Below are 19,320 nucleotides of genomic sequence, written 5' to 3'. Positions count from 1 at the left end.
TGTGTGTGTGCACTCTGTGCATGGTGGGAGGCCAGTGTGTGTGTGTGTGTGTGTGTGTGTGTGTGCTATATGGTGAGAGGCCAGTGGATGTGTATCGTGTGTGTGTGTGCACTCTGCATGGTGGGAGGCCAGTGCGTGTGTGTGTGTGTGTGTGTGTGCTATATGTGGTGAGAGGCCAGTGGATGTGTATTGTGTGTGTGTGTGCACTCTGCATGGTGGGAGGCCAGTGCGTGTGTGTGTGTGTGTGTGAGCTATGCATGGTAGGACAGCAGGGCATAAGTGTGAGGTGCGTGGTGGGAGGCCAGTGTGTGTGCTCCTGTGAGTGAGTGGTCAGTGGGATGAGTCCTATCAGACTTGTGGCAGGAACTGAGAGGCTACCTTCCTGGGCAGGTCCTGAAGCCCCTCAACCCATACTTGCTCTTGTGCCAGTAGGCAGTGTACAGCCTGAGGTGACCCTGGACTGTCCTTGTGTGTGTGTCCGGTCAGAAGTGGCTGTACATTCACTTAGGGGCCTCTGATAGTCCCTTTTCTAGACTTCAGAAGATGACCCACTATGTCAGAGATATGACCAGCTTCCACGAGGTCATCAGTGTGACCAGACTCCACGAGGTCAGTATGACCAGACTCATGAGGTCAGAGGTGTGACCAGGGTCCACAAGATCAGAGGTGTGACCAGGCTCCACGAGGTCAGAGGTGTGACCAGGCTCCACAAGGTCCTCAGTGTGACCAGGCCCCACGAGGTCAGAGGTGTGACCAGGCCCCACGAGGTCGGGTGTGACCAGGCTCCCCAAGGTCATCGGTGTGACCAGGCTCCACGAGATCAGAAGTGTGATCAGGCTCCACGAGGTCATCGGTGTGACCAGGTTCCATGAGGTCAGAGGTGTGACCAGGCTCCACGAGGTCAGGGGTGTGACCAGACTCCACGATGTCATGGGTGTGACCAGGCTCCACGAGGTCATCAGTATGACCAGGTTCCACGAGGTCATGGGTGTGACCAGGCTCCACGAGGTCAGGGGTGTGACCAGGCTCCATGAGGTCATCGGTGTGACCAGTCCACGAGGTGATGGGTGTGACCAGGCTCCACGAGGTCATGGATGTGATCAGGCTCCACGAGGTCATGGGTATGACCAGGCTTCACGAGGTCATGGGTGTGACCAGGCTCCACGAGGTCATGGATGTGATCAGGCTCCACGAGGTCATGGGTATGACCAGGCTTCACGAGGTCATGGGTGTGATCAGGCTCCATGAGGTCATCGGTGTGAGCAGGCTCCACGAGGCCTCGGGAGTGAGACATCAGAAGGCTGAGAGCCTTCCACTTGGGAAGGACTGGCCTTGTTGAGTTGTGATCATCGGCACTAGTGTTGCTTCCTTTCCCGCCATGGCATCTCCCAGCTGGACCTCTGGTAGATGCTCTGGTACCTGCAGGCTCAGGGCCCACACTCACTGGTGTTGGCAGGGCCTCCCATGGTGGCTGCAAATGAACATTTCCTTCTTCCCGTGCCTCCACACGGAGGCACAGGCCTCTGTAGAGTGATCTGTTTGGGGCAAGTGGTCAGATCTGCTGTCCTCTGCCCAGAAGCCAGTTATTCATGCGCTGTGGCTGATAGCTCTTGAACTGTCAAGAGAGCGATGTCCGTGCTCCACAGGCATGAAAGTAAGGCCCGTCCTTCATCACTAACGCCTGCACTGTGACCAGCACCTGTGGGAGAGGAGGCCTGCGTGGACAGTCATTGCCATCTCCCTCACAAGGAAACGCACATCTAGCTCCACGTCACTTGCTGTCTTAAACTGTGCAAATGCCAATATTGAAATAATACTGGGTTTTTGTTAGCTCCCCCACCTTTGCTTGGAATTTGTTCTTTTTTGCTCCTTTGTGTTTGAGTCTACCGATTTGAAACCTCTGAAATGTGACATGATAAGGAGCGTTTTTAGCTCCACACTGAGCCCAGGCTGCAGGCAACACCGGTGGCCCTTTGTATGCCCTATGGACTTTGTTCTGTGGCAGGACTTTGCCCTGTGCCATGTCTTCTGTGTAGGAACAATCTCATGGCCTTCAGCTTCTAGAGTCACACCTTTTCTCTGTGTGTGTGTGTGTGTGCGCGCGCGCACGCGCGTCTGTGTGTGTTCTGGGCAGTTGTTGTGAGGTCAGTGTTCATCCAAGCAGTGAGGTCCATATCACTCTGCCCTTTTTTGTGCTGATGGTATGAGTGCTCGAGAGAAGGAGCTTGCGTGGCAGATGGTAGGAACCTGCTGGGCCTGGCTGCAGATAAGCACCTCTCCTCATGTGGTAGCTGCAGGGGTAGATGCTTCTAGCGTGTGGGCACCATGCCAACCCAGGAGAGACTGTTGCTGAGGACCTAGGCCAGCAGCCTGTCATCTGCCATTCTCTGTGAAAGGGAGCCACGTGTGGCTACATGTGGTTTCCTTTCCCTTTGTTGCTGAAAGACCTGCCATCATGGCCTGTGGTGACATGCCCTTCCTGTGTATGACAGCAGTCTCAGAGACAGTCGGCCAGGAGGTGTTGGTACCAGTGGAGGACTGTAGGTGGTGGCTTTCGTGAGCCCTGCCCCATAGAGGGGCAGCTTGAGTGGAGGTGCTAGGGCAGGAAAGCATGCAGCTGTGTCTGTGCACCTGCAGCCACTCTGCCCAGTGCCAATAGCTTCTGGGTCCTTTTTCCCATTTCACTTTGTGCCGGCCTGGAAGATGATGTTCAGCTGCCATTGGGGTCCTTTATATTTAGTTCGGAGAGAAACCCTCCCTGAGCATATGCAGGCCACATTTGGAGTGCTGTTCATGAATTTAAGGAAGTAGTGTCTGAAAGGTGTTTTTTTTTGTCGGTCGTGGAATCTGAACTCTGGGCTTGGGTGCTGTCCTTAACCTCTTCAGCTCAAGGCTAGTGCTCTAGCTCTTGAGCCACAGCGCCACTTCTGGCTTTTTCTGCTCCTGTGGTGCAAGGCAAGTACTCCCATCACTGAGCTACCTTGCCAGCCCATGTCTGAAAGTTTTGAGGGAAGAATTTAAGTAGGAATTCTGTGATTCTTGGTTGCTCAGTGCTTTACTTCCTGTATTCTCTTTGGGTGCTGACGGGGTGTGCGTGTGAGCAGTACAGGCCTGGTCAGACTCCTCTTGGTTGCTTGTGCCTCCTAGGTCTCTTCTGTGTCCCCCTGTATCCCACATAGTGCAGAGCTCTGCCGGGAGCCCGTGTAGACTGGCCCTGCAGCCACCCATGCCCATGTGTCTCTTGCCTGACCTACTGACCCTGCAGCTGGCCATGCTCAGTGGCTCTGACCCACTGAGACAACTGGCTTTTTTGTGATTCTGTGAGCAATTTCTTGTGGTATTTTTTGTTGTTTTTTTTCATGTGTATCGTGTTTATCAGTATGCACCCCCGCCTCCCCCCTGCTCCCTCCCTGCCCCCTCTCTCAACCCCCTCCCCCTCTCCCCCGCCCTGGGTCTCTGCTATGGTTTCTCCTCCTTACCAGCATAGGCACCCAAAGTGGTAGTGAAATCCTTGCTTTGCTGTGGTAGTATGTTCTAGAGTGTGAAGATATTAGACTCCAGCTTTGAAGTGTGGGATGAATGAGCATGAACTGGCTGACCAGTTCCCAGGACCCACTCAGGTCCATGGTGTGTCCCAAGGCTCTGAGGGGTCAGCTGTGGTCCCTGCGTCTTTATCGGTGTCTGTGATGGGTGGTAGCATGGGGGAGGCAGGACAGAGCTGCGGAGCATGTCTGGAGAGAGTGTCAGGAGGAGGCCCGTCCCACCTGGGGTGGCCTCCCAGGTCCTGGCTTCTTGGTTTTCCTACAGGATCGGTGTTTACAGGGGGCCAGTCTTGCTCCTCCCTCTGCTGCTGCTTTTACCAGAGTGGATCTTTTGTTTGCAGGGATGCCTGCGGTCTGCAGCCCTGGCATGGTGCCGGTGGCCATGCCCCCGCCTGCGGTAACCGCCCAGCCCCGCTGTAACGAGGAGGACCTGAAGGCTATCCAGGACATGTTTCCCAACATGGACAAGGAGGTGATCCGCTCTGTGCTGGAAGCCCAGAGAGGGAACAAGGGCGCTGCCATCAACTCCCTGCTGCAGATGGGCGAGGAGTCCTAGGCCCGCCTCGGCCTGCGTCTCCCACCACCCCCCTGGGACCTGTCCTCCAGGGTTCCCAGGGTCAGGCCCCAACACGATTCCTATGAAAGACCACCCATGTTCTCCTTCCTTGGACGTGTGTGCCGCCCCTCCCCACCTGTTTTGGGATGCATGTGGGTTTTCCCTTGCTAGCAGCCCTCGGGGCCATGGGTGGGGTGAGGCGGCTCCCTCCCCCTTGTCTGGATTACTGATGGTGTCACGGCCACACCGCAGGCCTGTGCTCCTGTTGCTTGGAGACCCGTTTCCCCTCTTCACACTGTTTTGGAAAGCGGCCTCCTCTGCCAGGGCATTAGAAGTTATAGAGTGTCCTTTTGGGTTGAATGGCATGGGGTTATTCTGACAAATTGAGACATGTGGTTAAGGCGCTCAGAATTTGTTTACTGACTTGTGGGTTGTGTTGAGAGCTCATATCCTTCCTGACATTCTTTGTGAACATGAACTACTTCGTCACTGAGTCCTGGGCCATTGAGCTGTGCTTTCTAGCCATAGCTGGCAGGCCGCCCTGCCCGGCTCACCTTGCCCGTCAGCCAGGCCTCAGCCATAGCTTCGCTGGTGGGTGCAGCACGTGTCCAGACCGCTAGTGTGAAGGGAGCCTGGGGCAGGAGTCCCTGCCTGCCAGCTTGCCTGTCTACCCGCTGCCTGTCTCCTGCTGTTCCTTCCCATTTGTCTGGAGTTAGCCCGAGGGCTGCTTGCCACAGTGCCTGGAGTCCGGCAAAGGGACAGATGCAGCACTGTGCTTTCTATAAAGTATTTGGGCATTGTGGCTACTGCTTACCTGTGTAAGGAGACGCCGTGTGCCGTGTACATGTAGCTCAGTCTGGGTGACCGAAACTAGCACCTGCTCACACTTAGACTTTGCAGAGGCTAGAGGTGTCCACACCCTAATCCCCGGTTACTGCAGGGCACCACACCTGACTCCTGGTTACTGTGGGTCAGACTTTCTGACCTGTGTTCTGGCTGCAGACTCAAGGTTTAGGGACAGTGCAGGTGACACCTCATTGTGAGACTCAGAGCCGCGAGAGCTTTCTCAAGTGATGTGTTGAGTACGCACGCCAGGGGAAAGCTAGCAAGCATCGATATGTGTGTGTGTTGTGGTTCGACATAAAATGGCAGTTACTTCTCGTTCTTGTGAGTGTTTGCCCCCAGCCTTTGGAGACAATGCTGACTGACTGGCAGGAAGGTACCTCGTGGAAGAATTAGAGTAAGGAAGCTAGCACTGGAATTCCAGTCTTTCCCCCCTAAAAATACAGGGCAAGTTTTACTGTCAGCTGGAAAATCCTGCTTTCTGCCACCTGTGGAGGTGCTTTTTGTCAGATAATATTATTCATAAATATTTATTTTTGTATCCCTGGAGGAGTGTGGGTGGAGGTACCGAGTGCTTTGCTTTCCCAGGGACGGGGAGGGGAAAGACACCAATGTTTGTGAAGTTGGATGGGCACTGGCTTGAGCCCTGGTCGCTGGAAGTCCCTTGTCAGGCTCTCGAGTAGGTGACGTGTCTGGCAGAGTGGACCTTTTCAGGCAGTCAGCAGACACGGTGTGGGAGGGGCTGGAGGTTTCTGGTGTGGCTGCAGTGCCAGCGTCTGCCTTAATGTTGCTGGGTGCCGAGTGCGTCTCGGCACGGTTCTGAGGAGGGCCCTGGAGAAGCACCCCTTGGTGCCAGCTGCCAACCGGGAGCAGCCATCACGGTGCCCACCAAGGCACCTGCATCGATAGGAGAGAGTGATTGTTTTAAGATAGATTTCAGACTGAACTTACCACAGTCTCTTCCCTTTTTTCATGAACACTTTATTTTTTTAAGATTGAGAAAGATCACATTTTATAAGACCTTTAATTCAGTGAGACTCTTTTCTCCTTTGTTTTGTGTTGTCCTGGCCTGTCCCGGGAGGGGAGGTACTTGTTCATCTTCTGTCCTGTGTCTGGTTTGGATGAAAGGTGGTCACACTTGGAAGGCAGAGACCACAGCAGACTGGGGCAGACACAGATGGCTCCTAGCTCCTGGTCCGGGCCCGTGCACTGGGGCAGATGCAGAAGGCTTCATCCCAGTCACTGGCCCTCTCTGGGTCTCCTTATCGCTCCTGCCTGTGTTTGAAGACACGGTCGTTAACAAAGCTGCATGGGACACAGGAGGGGAGCAGCCCATCAGCTTTTTCCACTGTGGCCAGGGGTCTGCCAAGTTGAGGCTGGTATATTTTCACAGCCGTTGCTGGATGGTTAGAGTCTGGGCCCATCTGACATCTGTGGGCTGACGTGGCCTGTGGCGTCTCCCCGTGTGAAGGATGACTGTGAGAGCGGTATGTTGTGTGGCTCGGTGCTGCCCACGCCCTCTCCAGGCCCCTCGTGTCCTCTGTGGGCGTGCTGGCATGGGTGGAGACACGCTCTGTGGGGATGATTCTCAGAACTTTGTGTTTCTGGTTACGTGGAGGCAGCCCATGTCCAGATTTTCTTTGATTGTAAAATATATTTTTACCTTTCAGCCTTGTAATTTAAGTGGTCCATATAAAAGTAAATAAAGTCCTCTACGGAAATGTTTACCACTTTGTTCCTGAGTGTTTATTAATGTGGCTTGCAGTATGCCGAAGTAACAAACCAGGCACAGCCAGTAAGCTCACTCACTAGTAACCTTGTTCCAGGCTGTGTGAGAAGATGCCTCGGGAAGGCAAGCCTGAGGGCAGACTGGGCGCGAGCTGGTGCACCGCACCCAGCATGGGCCTTCACTTCCGGTCAGAACTGGTGCAGCCGTCCGTCTGTCAGCCCGTCGTCTGTCGGCAGCAGGGGTGGCTTTTGTGGTTGGCCCCTCCTTCACCAATATCTGTAACTTCCCCTTTCCAGGTCATTTAAATTTGGAAATGAGGAAAGAACTGGACCCAATGCTTCCCTCTCACGGGGCCAGCGTGACCCCCAAGCCCGGCTCACCGAACCCCAAGGGATGATTGTCTTGTTAGGAAGTCGACCTCGACTCTGAAGTCGTGCATTTCCTCCTCAGACTCCACAGGCACTTGCAGGCTGGGCATGGGGGCTCATGCCTGTAAACCCAGCTACTCAGGAGGTGGAGACCAGGAAGAACACAATTCAGGCCAGCCTGGGCAAGAAGTTAGGGAGATCCCAGCTCAGTCAGCTGGGTGTGGTGTCACACACCTGTAGTCCCAGCTCTGGAAGGTGGTAGGTAGGTGGGTCATGGGCAAAAAGGGGATTTTCCACCCTACCTGAACAGAAAGGTTGATGTGCCTGCTAGCAAACTCAAGGCCCTGAGTTCAGTCCCCAGCCCCACCAAAGACAAAGAGCTGGGGCCAATCAGTGATGGTTAAATCAGTTTCCTGTCCTTGTAGCTGTCATTTGGGGCTAAGGCTGTGGCTGGCCTAGCCCCCTCTGCCCAGCACACCCCACCCCTGAGCCAGATGGACAGATGGAGCCCGATGTGGCCCCACGGCTCCTTGAGCTGTGGGCTTCTAAGTGTAGCACTTCTATAAATTGTGGCTCGCAGTATGCCGAAGTAACAAACCAGGCACAGCCAGTAAGCTCACTCACTAGTAACCTTGTTCCAGGTTGTATAAGACGCCTCGGGAAGGCAAGCCTAAGGGCAGACTGGGCGCGAGCTGGTGCGCCGCACCCAGCATGGGCCTTCACTTCCGGTCAGAACTGGTGCAGCCGTCCATCTGTCAGCCCGTCGTCTGTCGGCAGCAGGGGTCTTAAGTATCAGGTGGTTTTTGGTCCAAAACACCTGACAAAAGCTGTACGTGTGTTAGTACTGGCCATGATGCAGAGACGCATTCCTAAAGGGACTCATGCCACAGTTGCCACAGGGAGAAATAGCCTTTAAGTTCAAAGCTGAGCTCTTGAGAAAATTGCATTTCCCCGAGCAAGGGGAATTGCATGGGTTTTAACAGGCTGGAAATGGGGTTTGGTCTCCCATTTGCCACTGCTTCCAGAGGACATGGTACACTGCCCTCCCCTATAGGTATCCCTGGGTGGATGAAGAGGCCTGAGGCCTGGGGTGCATGGCAGGGGGCTGCGGGCATCTGAGTGGCTGAGGAGGCCTGGGGTACAGGGCTGGGGGCTGCAGGTGTCTATGAGTGGATGAGGAGGCCTGGGGTGCAGGGCAGGGGGCTGCGGGCATCTGAGTGGATGAGGAGGCCTGGGGTACAGGGCAGGGGGCTGCAGGCGTCTATGAGTGGATGAGGAGGCCTGGGGTGCAGGGCAGGGGGCTGCGGGTGTCTGTGAGTGGACGAGGAGGCCTGGGGTGCAGGGCAGGGTGGCTGCGGGCATCTGAGTGGATGAGGAGGCCTGGGGTGCAGGGCAGGGGGCTGCGGGCACCTGAGTGGACGAGGAGGCCTGGGGTACAGGGCTGGAATATGGTCCTTTTATTGCCAGGATGAGCTGGGGGAAAAAAGCCACCTATAAGGAGAGAGAACTGCCAGAACTCAGATCACAGCCCAGCCTCCTCCATCTGATCCACAGGAGCCAAAGTGCCCCAAGGATTCTATCGCCCACAGACCTGCCCAGCATGCACCTGCAGCAAAGCGTTCGCGAACTTCAGGAAGCAGCATCGCGGGGTTCAGTGGAAGCACCCCAGCACCTGAGCCCTCAACCCTTGAACAGTATGTGCCACTGTTTGTTTCCCATAAGGGGTTTGTGTTTGGTTGGTTTTGTGCGGGTCCTGGGGCTTGAACTCAGGTGGGTGCTGTCCCTGAGTTCTTTCTGCTCAGGGCTAGCATTTTACCACTTGAGCCACAGCTCCACTTTTGGCTTATGTTTAGTGATTAATTGGAGAGAAGAGTCTCACAGGCTTTCCTGCCCTGGTTCACTTTGAACTGTGATCCTCACATCTCAGAACGCCAGGCTTTGGAGCTGTCCCAGAGCTTTTGTGCTCAAGGCCAGCACTCTTGAGCCATAGCTCCAAGTGTGGCTTTTTGGTGGTTAATTGGAAATAAGAATCTAACGAACTTCCTGCCTGGGCTGGCTTTGTACCATGATCCTCAGATCTCAGTCTCCTGAGTAGGAATGCAGACATGAACCTCTGGTGCCTGGTGCAATTGTTATTTTTACAAATAACTTCCACAGCCTCTGTGAATGGTACCTTTCTGTCCAGCAATCCTTGTAGAAGCAGGACCCATGGCCAAGGTTTATTGACAAGAAAGGGCCCAAACATGGAAGCAGGGGTGTGTGAGTGGCAGGTCTGGGCCCAACCCTGAGCTGTGCCCAGCGGACTGGGCTGGCTTGCTGTGGCCAGGGGGTGGGCCAGGCCTCCACACTGAAGTTTCCCCGTAACGTGAGGAGCGTGAGGTTCCGTTAGTGCTGGCAGGTGGGAGCACTAGGCTTAGAGGGCAGCCCAGGGCAGGGTCCTCTCCTGTTTTAGGTTGCCGTTTGGGGCTGTGTAACCCACAGCCTGGCCTCAAACTCATGATCCTCCTGCTGCAGCCTCCACAGATACTGAGTGGCCAGCAGGTGGCATCCACTCCACAGTGTGGATGAACAGAGCCTGGACATCACCCCTGGGTCAGCTGGTATGTCCTTGCTGACCTGAGCCTTGAAGGCCAGGTCCACACTGCAGACAGGCCTTCCAGGTAGATGACACAGCTCACCCCACACATTTCCTATGTAGGAGGGTCAGACTCCTGTGTCACACCACTGTTGGACTCAGAACTTTTTTGGCTGGGGGGGGGGGGAAGGGGGGGTGTCCGGTCGTGGGGCCTGAACTCTGGGCCTGGGCACTGTCCCTCAGCTCTTCAGCTCAAGGCTACCACTTGAGCCACAGCACCACTTCTGGCTTTTTTCTTTTTGCTTATGTGGTGCTGAGGAATCGAACCCAGGGCCTCATGTATGCAAAGCAAGCGCTCTACCACTGAGCCACCTTCCCAGCCCCTGGCCTCAGAACTTTAAAAGCTGTAGAGCTGCAGGAAATATCCCAGGTGATAATGTTCTTTGCCGCAGGACAGGGCTGGGGTGTGTAAGCAGCCTGATCCTTCTGGCAGCTTTGACTTGATCTCTGTGGCCTTCTTCCCCAGCATCCGGGTTGGATTTACTTGTTCTAGTCTCTCATTGCTTCTTAGTCCTGTAAGACTGGTGGTACCCCTGGAATATGTGTGCATGCATGCTCTCTCCCTCTCCCCTATGTGTGCACGCATGCTCTCTCCTCTCCCCCCCAACCCCCCAACCCCCCGCTCTTGCTTTTTGGAGCTCATTAGAAAAAAATTTTCAAGTCTGTCTTAAATATCTTTAAATCTTAAGGAGAGAGGACAGACCCTCCTGTTGAACCAGTGAGCCTGGATGTGCAGTCTTTCACTACCCTTTTGGTTTAGCTGGTTCTCAGGACCCTGGAGCACGTGGCAATTTGGGGCTATATGCATGTTGTCTATCAAGAAGGGCTCTGGGCCCCAGGCCCTTCCTGTCTCCATGGCATCTGTCTGCTTTTATGATAGTTACTGTCATTTTTTTAAGCTGCAGTTTCAGTGTTTCTGTCACTTTTATCAGATGTCTGTGGAGGAGAAACGCCTGCTTTTCCATCTAGAAACCGGAAGTCCTTTTTTAAAACTTTTAAAAAATATCCCTCCCTCCCTCCTTTCCTTCCTTCCTTTCTTCCTTTTTTTTTTTGCTGATCTTGGCCTGGGGCTTGACCTCAGGGCCTGGGTGCTGTCCCTGAGCTATTTTTGCTCAAGACCAGTACTCTACTACTTGAGCCACAGCTCTTTTCAGTTTTTTGAAAGTTCATTGGAGATGTCTCATGGACTTTCCTGCCTGGGATGGATTCAAACTATGATCCTCAGATCTCAGCCTCCTGAAGAGCTAGGATTACAGGCATGAGCTGCCGGTGCCCAGCACCAAAGTCCTTAAAAGTAGTCAAATAGTACTGTTTGGTTGTCCATCTTACCCCTGTCCCTGTCTCCCCAGGGACAATGGCTTGCGGTGCACCTGAGCCCACTAGCCTGGCTGGAGCCAACCTTGCCTCTTCCGTAGTACTTCCTGGTCTCTTTGCACCGGTTTCCTCACCCCAGAAGTGAAAGCACACTGTTAGGTTAGGATTAAAGGCTGGTACCCTCCTTTAAGGATGGAGATGCTGCCCCGAGCCGGTAGCCCAGGCCTGTGTCCTGAGAGAGTAACCAGGGTCGAGGACATAGTTTGCCTGTGGCCTGGCTCCAAGAAGCTGACCTTGGAGCCTGCTGCTGCCTCACACCTTACCTGCACCCTTAGCCCTTGGACCGTGTCCATTATGTCCAGGTAGCCTGCCTGCCTGACATCACTAGGCAGATAGGAAAGGCAGGCCTGAGCACTGACCCTGGCCAGGAAGGAAAGTCAGACCCTGCACAACCCTCCAAGAGCAGGGTCCCACTGCATTCACACCCTCAGAGAGAGGAGAGGCCTCCCAGCTCCCCCCTCCTCCCTGCCAGACGCTTCCACACACAAACCCTGGCTCCCTCGTCAGATGCTTCCCTGGCTGGTGGTCAGCATTTACCTTTGCTTACCGCTTACAACCATACGCTGCCTTGGAGGTCATTTCCCACCCTTTCTGCACAGCCACACCACAGGCACTGTCTGTGTCCTGCACCAAGTGGGTCCCTGTCTGCCACCTACAGCCCCCACCAGTGAGCCCCACCTGTCCCCGGCCTCCATGACTCCCTGCCATGTCTATGGAGAATTCTTCTCTCCGGAAAGGGCAGGGATGAGGGTGGCCACGTGTGCAGCAAGCTGACCGTGACAGGTGTACCGAGGAAACACACCCAGGGCTGTGTGCTGGGGCCTGGGCCCGTTCTGCCACAGAGATGTCAGCCACACCGTGCATCCCTCCACGCTGCCCAGGACAACGGCTCTGCACTGACAGGCGCCTGGGCTGTCCCCGGGCTTCAGGCTCCTCCGCCTGCATGGGGGCCGCCTCCTCGTGCTGCCCATGTCCACAGAGGGCTAGGCCGGGCATGGGCCCAGCCTGAGACTTGCCCCTGAGGTGCCCAGGGCCTGCAGAGGGTCAAGCCCTCCTGCCCGCAATCTGCTCTGTGGATTGTCCAAGCCCCATCCTTGGCAGGAAAAGACACCAGGGTAACATGCACACAGTGCTAGGGTTTATTGCAGCTGGGGCTGGATAAGCAGTGGGTGCCGAGGGCTGGCCCCTCTCCTGGTCCAGTCCCAGCTTCCTCTAGCAGGCGGCGGTGGCAGGGTGAGGGGGAAAGGCCTGGCAGGCGGCCACTGCCGGACACAGCTGGCCTGGCCAGGCCCCTGTTGGCTCCAGGGGGACTTGCAGTGGGAAGTGGTGCTGCAGGTTCTGGGCTTTGCTCTAAGGTGTCGGGAGGACACCACGGAGGGGTGGGCGGGGTGGGCCAGGAGTTGGGTGTCAGGGTCTCCTGGGGGCAGATCGCCACCAGTGCCGTCCTCAAGTGGATCCTCACGGGCCCGCCACCACCAGAGACCCAGTTTACTGAGGGGCAGGCGGAAGGCGGGGCAGAGGTGGTGCGACCCACAGAGGCCCAGCAAGCCGGCCCAGGGGTTCCATATCAGTGATGCGTGTTCTGGCTTCAGGAGGGGCAGGAGGGATGGGGCAGCAGCCCCTAAACGGAGGTGCCCACGGGAGCCATGGGCTGGGAGCTGCAGGCCAGGGAGCAGCTGCACTTGTCCACATGGGTGTAGGTGTATGGCATGGTGGAGCCATCCGGGCAGCGCAGGGCCACGGTCACCTCGTGGGCCTTGCTTTCTTGGCAGCAGGGGCAAAAGTACTCCATGGCCTGGGCCTCAGCTGAGTACCTGCAGACAGAGCCGAAGCTGTTCCTGGGCTCCGAGGCTCACAGCTGCCCGCTCTGTCCGCGGGGGCTGCTCCCTGAGCACACAGCACCCCTCCCTGGGCTCTCTGGGCACTCAGACTTGCTTTGAACCTGCTCTGCCTCCTCCGACTGGCTAGCTCCTTTAGCTTGCTGCCTCTGGGCAGGCTCTACTCTGAGAACCTTCCTGAGCTCTTGGGATGGCCCGACTCCTCCTCCTGTCTCTTCTGGCCCAGGGCCCCAGCTTTCCTGCCATTCTTCACAGTTGGCCTGGAGGCCCACAGAGGGCTCCAAGTCTACCTGTCCCATATGGCGGAGCCTAGCTTGCCTCTGGTCTGGCTGGGAGGCTGGCCCTAGGCTTTGGTGCGGGTAGGCACAGAGAAGTCCTGTCCCTCTTCCTGTGGTAGGCGTGGCCTCCTGGCCTGGAAAGGGCCATCAGCAGGGGCCCTGGTGACTGAGGGTGGCCCACTCACTTGGACAGTCCAGGACAGGAGCCCTCGCAGAAGGTGACTTTCACCATGGCCTCGGTTGTGCAGCCCAGGTGCCGCAGGATGGTCATGTTGGTGTGGACTTGACATGAGTCTGGGAAGAGGAGGCAGATGCAGACCCCAGCCCTCACAGCCTCCCTCCTGCTGCCCTGGTTGGGTCCCGCTGGCCCCCAGGGGGAGAGGTCTGAGCAGGGGCTGGCGGGAAGGCGGCCTCCACTTACTGTCCTCCTCACAGAAGTAGCAGCAGTTCCTCTTCCTGAGGATCCCCTGCAGGGCGGAGGACAGTGGGTGGGGGTTGGGGTGCAGTTAGGACGTCGGGGGTGGGTGGGGGACTCAGAGCATGACAAGGACGGGCCAGCCTGGAGCAGGGCCTCCCAGACACGCACCCTGCAGCTGGACACGTCGGGGCAGTGTGTGGGCTGCGGGGTCAGCACGTAGACGCCCCCCTCCTCCTGGCAGCGGTACTCCGTGCAGTTGTTCACCTCGCTGTTGACCCAGGTCTGGTTGGGCTGCAAAGCAAGGCGGAAGGGGGTGCCCGGGAGGGGATTAGTTCAGGGCTGAGCCTGGGGGGGGTCTCCCCACCCCACCGCCCTCTCCTGTTACCTGCACCGGCCGGCCCTCCGGGGTGAGGCAGGCAGCCTGCACACACTCCCCGCAGCACTGCCCCGGCGTCCTGGAGTACTTGAAGCCCTGTGGGGACCGGGAGACAGTCAGCCTCCGCCCCGTCCATCAGTCAGTCAGCCTCCACCCCATCCATCAGTCAGTCAGCCTCCGCCCCGTCCATCAGTCAGTCAGCCTCCACCCCGTCCATCAGTCAGCCTCCACCCCTTCCATCAGTCAGCCTCCACCCCGTCCATCAGTCAGCCTCCACCCCGCCCAGTCACCCCGTCCGTGTGTCCTCAGCAGGCCCTCCTGGTCCCCGCCCGGCATGCTGCACCCACACCCCACCTCCTGCGTCTTGTCTCTGTCCACCGCTCCTGTCCCCCCAGGCCTTCTTACCTTCCTGCTGATTTGGGGCAAACAAAGCCCAGACCCTGTCCCTCAGAGGCTGACGGGCCCACGCTGCTGGTGGGGGCTGAGGGGGGGCTGCTCCCTGCAGGCTCACCTGAGGGCAGGTGGTGGAGCAGGCCTCCTTCTCGCACTGGACAGTCGGTGCCCGGATGTCCTCCGAGAGGCAGGTGCATGTGTAGCAAGGAGTGACTGCAGGGAACCTTGCCCCAACCTGCAGAAGGGGGGGGGTGCGCAGAGCCACGGGGCGGTGCATGGGGTGCACCGAGCCATGGGGGTCCCTCCTGGGGCCAGGCTGGGCCCACAAAGCTATTGTTTTCTGGGAGTCGAGTGTCCCTGGCCGAGCAGGGTCCAGGCTGGCAGGGCCCGGTGTGAGCGGTGCCCCACCACATTCTCCTGCTGGGAGGCCCTGTAGCTCAGCACTCCGGCAACAGGCTCAGGACCCAGCTGTGCAGCTCTGGTAGAGGGGGCTGCCTGGACCCCACAGCCCCTTGCTGACCTGGCCTCCCTCCTGCCCCGCTGGACCCTGCTGGAGCCTGCCACCCCGCCCATCCCTGTCCCCGCCCCGTGGGTCTTGGCTGAGCCCTTACTTACCCCATAGACTGTGCCGTTGTACTCACACAGCTTAGGCTCTGAAAGAAAAGGGGGGGTGGGCTGAGTGTGGCTGGCCAGCAGTGGGGAGCTGTGCTCCTCCATCATGAACCCAGCAAGGTCCAGTCCAAGGGACCTGTGGTGCCCGGCCATGGCCCAACCCTCCCCTTCCCTGCCCCGCCCCTCCCCGCCCCTCCCCGCCCACTCACTGCAGGTGAAGCTGGGGCAGCAGCCACCCTCCTCCTGGACTCTGATCAGCTCCTGGCCAGGCCCACACACGGGTGGGCTCTGGGGACAGGTGGTCGTGTTGCAGACTGTGGAGAATTTTCCCCGTCAGGGTCCGGCCTGCCGGCCTGCCGCCACCTCACTCCTTCCCTGACGGTCTCGGAGGCTGGTAGGCCTCCTGACCCTTCCGAGTTCCCCTCCAGATCCCTCACCAGGTCATGCCGAGACACCGCCACCTGTGCCCACTGGCAGTGCTGGCCTGCTCTGCCCCCTGACCCCGGCTGGTGGGGCTCACCGCACAGTGTCTCGGAGCAGCACGGGTTGTCGGCCTGGGGCCTGGTCAGGGTCACAAAGCCGGCCTGTCTGCACTGCAGGGGGAGGTCCGGGGGCTCGCACGGCATGGCCTCACACTGCACTGTCACCGAGCTCACCTCGCACTGGCACGTGTGGCAGTTGCTGACCCACCGTTCCCCTGGCTGGGACAGAACAAGGAGCCAGGACAGGCTCAGGACAGAGTCCTTGGCCTTTCCAGCTCCACCCCTCTGCTGCCCAGGGGACGCAGGGGAGCCCACCCGGCAGAGCCGGCCACCCTTCTCCCCTCCCTCCCTCTGCTCAGATAGAGAAGGTGGAGGAAGAGCCACTCACGAGCTTGGGGAACCCGTCTGGTCCCACGCAGGCTGGAAGGAAAGGGGGAATCACTGGTGATGTCACAGGCTGGGGCTGGCACAGAGGGCCACAGGCCGAGGGGACTGTGGCCTAGGCCGTGCTGCCCGAGACCCCGGGCCAGAGCCCCTGTCTTCCCACCAGGATGCCCCCTGGGAGGTTTGGGGGCATCGAGCCAGTGAGATGGGGCTGGGGTAGGACCGCTGAGAGTCTGGCACAGTGCAGTGGGCTTGTAAGGGGACAGGGGACATGTCTAGCTGTGGGTGGGCAGCGCTTACGGCACTCAGACACACAGATGTCCATGCTAGAGCTGAAGAGGACCTGACCCTCGGGGCAGAAGCAGCCTTCAACCAGCCCCCGGTTCTCGGAGCTCTGGGTCCTGAAGGATAAGAACACAGAGGACTCTGACCCTGTGGCCAGGCGGCAGCCTGAGGCAGCCCACATATTGCCATCAGGGGTTGGGGTCGGCCAGGTGTCCTGTCTTTCCTGGGCTCTGTCTGAAAGGGGCGTTGGAGCTTGGAGTCAGGGCTGGGGGGTCCAGGGAGGCTGGGGGGGGGCAGGCGTGTACAGGACTTCAGCTCAGACACCATCCATCCTGTCTTCCAGCTCCGTTCACACCTTCCGCACCAGCTGGCACCTACCTGGAGTTGCAGGACTGGGGCTGCAGGGGGCCACATGACTTGTACACCTTGGACGGAGGGCAGGAGAAGTCTGTGGGCACAGGGACAGCAATCATGAGCTGCTCCATGGGCCCAGAGGCTGGGGTCCGGGGCCACCCCGGCTCACCGCACTGCCCGCCGGTGGCATTGCGCCAGTCCACGCATGCTCCCCGGGCACGGCAGAGCCCTGCGTAGGCCTCCAGGTTCTGGCAGAGCGCCTCGGGGTTGCTGGTCTGGCAGCTCTCGTGCACACAGGTGCTAACGAAGGCACCAGGTGGGATGAGTCTGTGGCAGTTGGCAAAGACCCTGCGGCGGGGTTGGGAGTGGTCAGTGGCCAGCGGGGAGCCTGGCTCTCACGGCCACCGCCCGCGCCCACTGCCCCCAGGCCAGTGACTCACTTGCTCAGCATCACCTCACAGAGGTTTTTGAGAGGGCACGGGATAGAGGTGAGCGCGTTGGACACGGTGGGCATGAGGCTGGTGGGTGTGGGGCTGGTGCTTGGGGCCGGGCTGGACTGTACAGAGCAGTTTTGACTAATCCCAGGCAGCAGCCAGGCCTGGGCCATGTCCTGGCAGCTGGGGGCCATGGTGCTGTCTGGCCGGCGGCAGTCATCTCTCCGGTCGTTGGTGCAGGTTCCTGGGGGTGGTGGGGTCCCTCAGTCCCTCATGCGCTCCCCCTCCCCGTTCCCTCCCTGTCGATGGAGCACAGGGGCAGCTCTGGCCTGGAGAGGAACAGGTAGCAGCCCGAGGGGCCCAGGGAGGAGGGCGGCTGGGCGGGACCAGGCCCACTCACCGCACTGGCCCTCTGTGTTGTGGTTGAAGTGGCTGTAGGACAGCCGGATGTGGAAGATGCGGCCGTCAAAGGTGATGGTGGCGCCGATGGCGGGAATGTCGACGCTCATCGTGGAGGTTCCGGTCAGGGACACACTCACACCATCCTTGGTGAAGCTCCTGCCCAGCCTCGTTTGGTTAAACAGGATCTGAGGTTGCCCGTGGGGACCCTCGTCAGAGCAGGGCCAGGCAGCAGCGGGGACTGACTGACACAGGCCCGGGTCACATGCTCGGCTGTTCAGGGGTGTTCTTCCTTGGCCGCCCATCCCCAGCCTCCGTGGCTCCCCTGGGGACCGCCTCTGGCACAAGATCCTGGTCTCTGGGGGCACCTAGCCTTTGCCCTGGTCACCACCACACCTAGGCCCTCAGTTTGCAACTTGGCCTCCGGGCCTCTGTGCCGGAAAGGCTGCAGACTGCCGTACACACTCACCAGGCCCTCCTCCTTCCTGCCGACCGTGGTCGTGGTGGTGAGGATGATCTCTGTGGATCCGAGGTTCACTTGGAGGGCCCGGGGACAGGGGCCGTTGGTGGCTACCCCGCAGTAGTGGTTGTGAATAATGACGCTCAGGTTCCCCCACTGAGGGCGGATCTCTCGCATGAGTATGTAGGCGCAGTTGTCCAGGAAGGAGTAGGAGGTGCCGTCAAACGTCCTGTAGTGTGATTTCCCCCAGCCACTGCAGGAGCCTGAGGAACACAGCAGGCTGGGGCCTCCCCTGGGGCTGTGCAGGCCCTGTCCCCACCCTGCCCCAGCTCTAAAATGAGAGAATGCACCTGAGCAGGTGAGCGAGTGAAGGGTCTCAAAGTGGGACCATCCAGGATTACCTGGGTGGACCCTGCCTCCAACAGCCGTGTCCTTTTAGACAAAGGAGAGGCCACGGAAAGATGGACACACAGATGGGAGCCCCAGGCCGGAGAAGGCAGGAGGCGCCCCCTGGACCCCAGATGGCCCCGTGTCAGAGTTCAGCCTCTGGGATGGGAGAGCACGTCTGTGGTTTAAAACCTGGATTGGATCATTCCCCGTCCTTGGTACTCAATAATAGAAAACAGACACAGAATTCCAGACTCCACCCTACGGACACCGCCTGCACCCTTGCCTTGCTCACCTGTGCTGGGCCCATTGTCCAGCCCTCCCCCCGGGACTTGGGGCCTGCAGGCCAGAAGAGGGGGTACGCGTGCTGCCTGAGGCTACAAGAGCCACTGGCCTCCAGACAACCCTCCCCTCCACTCGCACCCGCGTCCCGCCCGTACCCCGCGTCCCGCCCGCACCGCCTCCCGCCTGTACCCCGTGTCCTGTCTGTACCCCACCCCGTGTTCCACCTGTACCCCGTGTCCTGCCTGCACCCGTGTCCTGTCTACCCCACCCCGTGTCCTGCCTGTACCCCATCCCTGTTCTGCCTGTACCCCACCCCGTGTTCCACCTGTACCCTGTGTCCTGCCTGCACCCGTGTCCTGTCTACCCCACCCCGTGTCCTGCCTGTACCCCACCCCGTGTTCCACCTGTACCTTGTGTTCTATCTGAACCTCGTGTCCTGTCCGCACCCCCGTGTCCTGTCCACACCCCCGTGTCCTGTCCTGTCTGCACCCCCCGTGTCCTGTCCACACCCCCGTGTCCTGTCCTGTCCGCACCCCCGTGTCCTGTCCACACCCCGTGTCCTGTCCTGTCTGCACCCCCGTGTCCTGTCCTGTCTGCACCCCCGTGTCCTGTCCTGTCTGCACCCCCATGTTCTGTCCTGTCTGCACCCCCATGTCCTGTCCTGTCCGCACCCCCATGTCCTGTCCTGTCCGCACCCCCGTGTCCTGTCCTGTCTGCACCCCCGTATCCTGTCCTGTCTGTACCCCCGTGTCCTGTCCTGTCCACACCCCTGTGTCCTGTCTGCACCCCCGTGTCCCGTCTGCACCCCCTTGTCCTGTCTGTACCCCCGTGTCCTGTCCTGTCTGCACCCCCGTGTCCTGTCCCGTCTGCACCCCCGTGTCCTGTCTG

General features: G+C 58.8%; 2 protein-coding genes across 2 annotated transcripts in view; one reads left to right on the top strand and one right to left on the bottom strand.

Annotated features, from left to right (window-relative positions):
- Tollip (toll interacting protein) overlaps positions 1-6,656 on the top strand; it is a 44,461-nt gene extending 37,805 nt beyond the window's left edge. The window contains exon 8 of the mRNA XM_013033359.1: positions 3,884-6,656. Within this exon, the coding sequence (XP_012888813.1) occupies positions 3,884-4,098 (215 nt within the window). The 3' untranslated portion in view covers positions 4,099-6,656. The remainder of the gene's footprint in view (positions 1-3,883) is intronic.
- A 6,012-nt stretch (positions 6,657-12,668) lies between these two features.
- The window catches only part of Muc5b (mucin 5B, oligomeric mucus/gel-forming), a 43,950-nt gene continuing 37,298 nt past the window's right edge, over positions 12,669-19,320 (bottom strand). Inside the window, exons 37-52 of the mRNA XM_013033358.1 lie at positions 18,443-18,486; positions 17,697-18,023; positions 17,302-17,541; positions 16,908-17,145; positions 16,492-16,815; positions 16,129-16,229; positions 15,833-15,864; positions 15,483-15,663; positions 15,172-15,276; positions 14,966-15,003; positions 14,469-14,585; positions 13,967-14,053; positions 13,750-13,872; positions 13,585-13,630; positions 13,349-13,457; positions 12,669-12,861 (exon numbers count right to left, since the gene is read on the bottom strand). Of these exons, the coding sequence (XP_012888812.1) occupies positions 12,669-12,861; positions 13,349-13,457; positions 13,585-13,630; positions 13,750-13,872; positions 13,967-14,053; positions 14,469-14,585; positions 14,966-15,003; positions 15,172-15,276; positions 15,483-15,663; positions 15,833-15,864; positions 16,129-16,229; positions 16,492-16,815; positions 16,908-17,145; positions 17,302-17,541; positions 17,697-18,023; positions 18,443-18,486 (2,305 nt within the window). The remainder of the gene's footprint in view (positions 12,862-13,348; positions 13,458-13,584; positions 13,631-13,749; positions 13,873-13,966; positions 14,054-14,468; positions 14,586-14,965; positions 15,004-15,171; positions 15,277-15,482; positions 15,664-15,832; positions 15,865-16,128; positions 16,230-16,491; positions 16,816-16,907; positions 17,146-17,301; positions 17,542-17,696; positions 18,024-18,442; positions 18,487-19,320) is intronic.

This window comes from Dipodomys ordii, unplaced genomic scaffold, assembly GCF_000151885.1.
Source record: "Dipodomys ordii isolate 6190 unplaced genomic scaffold, Dord_2.0 Scaffold166, whole genome shotgun sequence".
Classification (NCBI taxonomy): domain Eukaryota; kingdom Metazoa; phylum Chordata; class Mammalia; order Rodentia; family Heteromyidae; genus Dipodomys; species Dipodomys ordii.
Note: the sequence above shows the minus strand (reverse complement) of the source record. Positions and strands in the feature narration are given on the sequence as shown.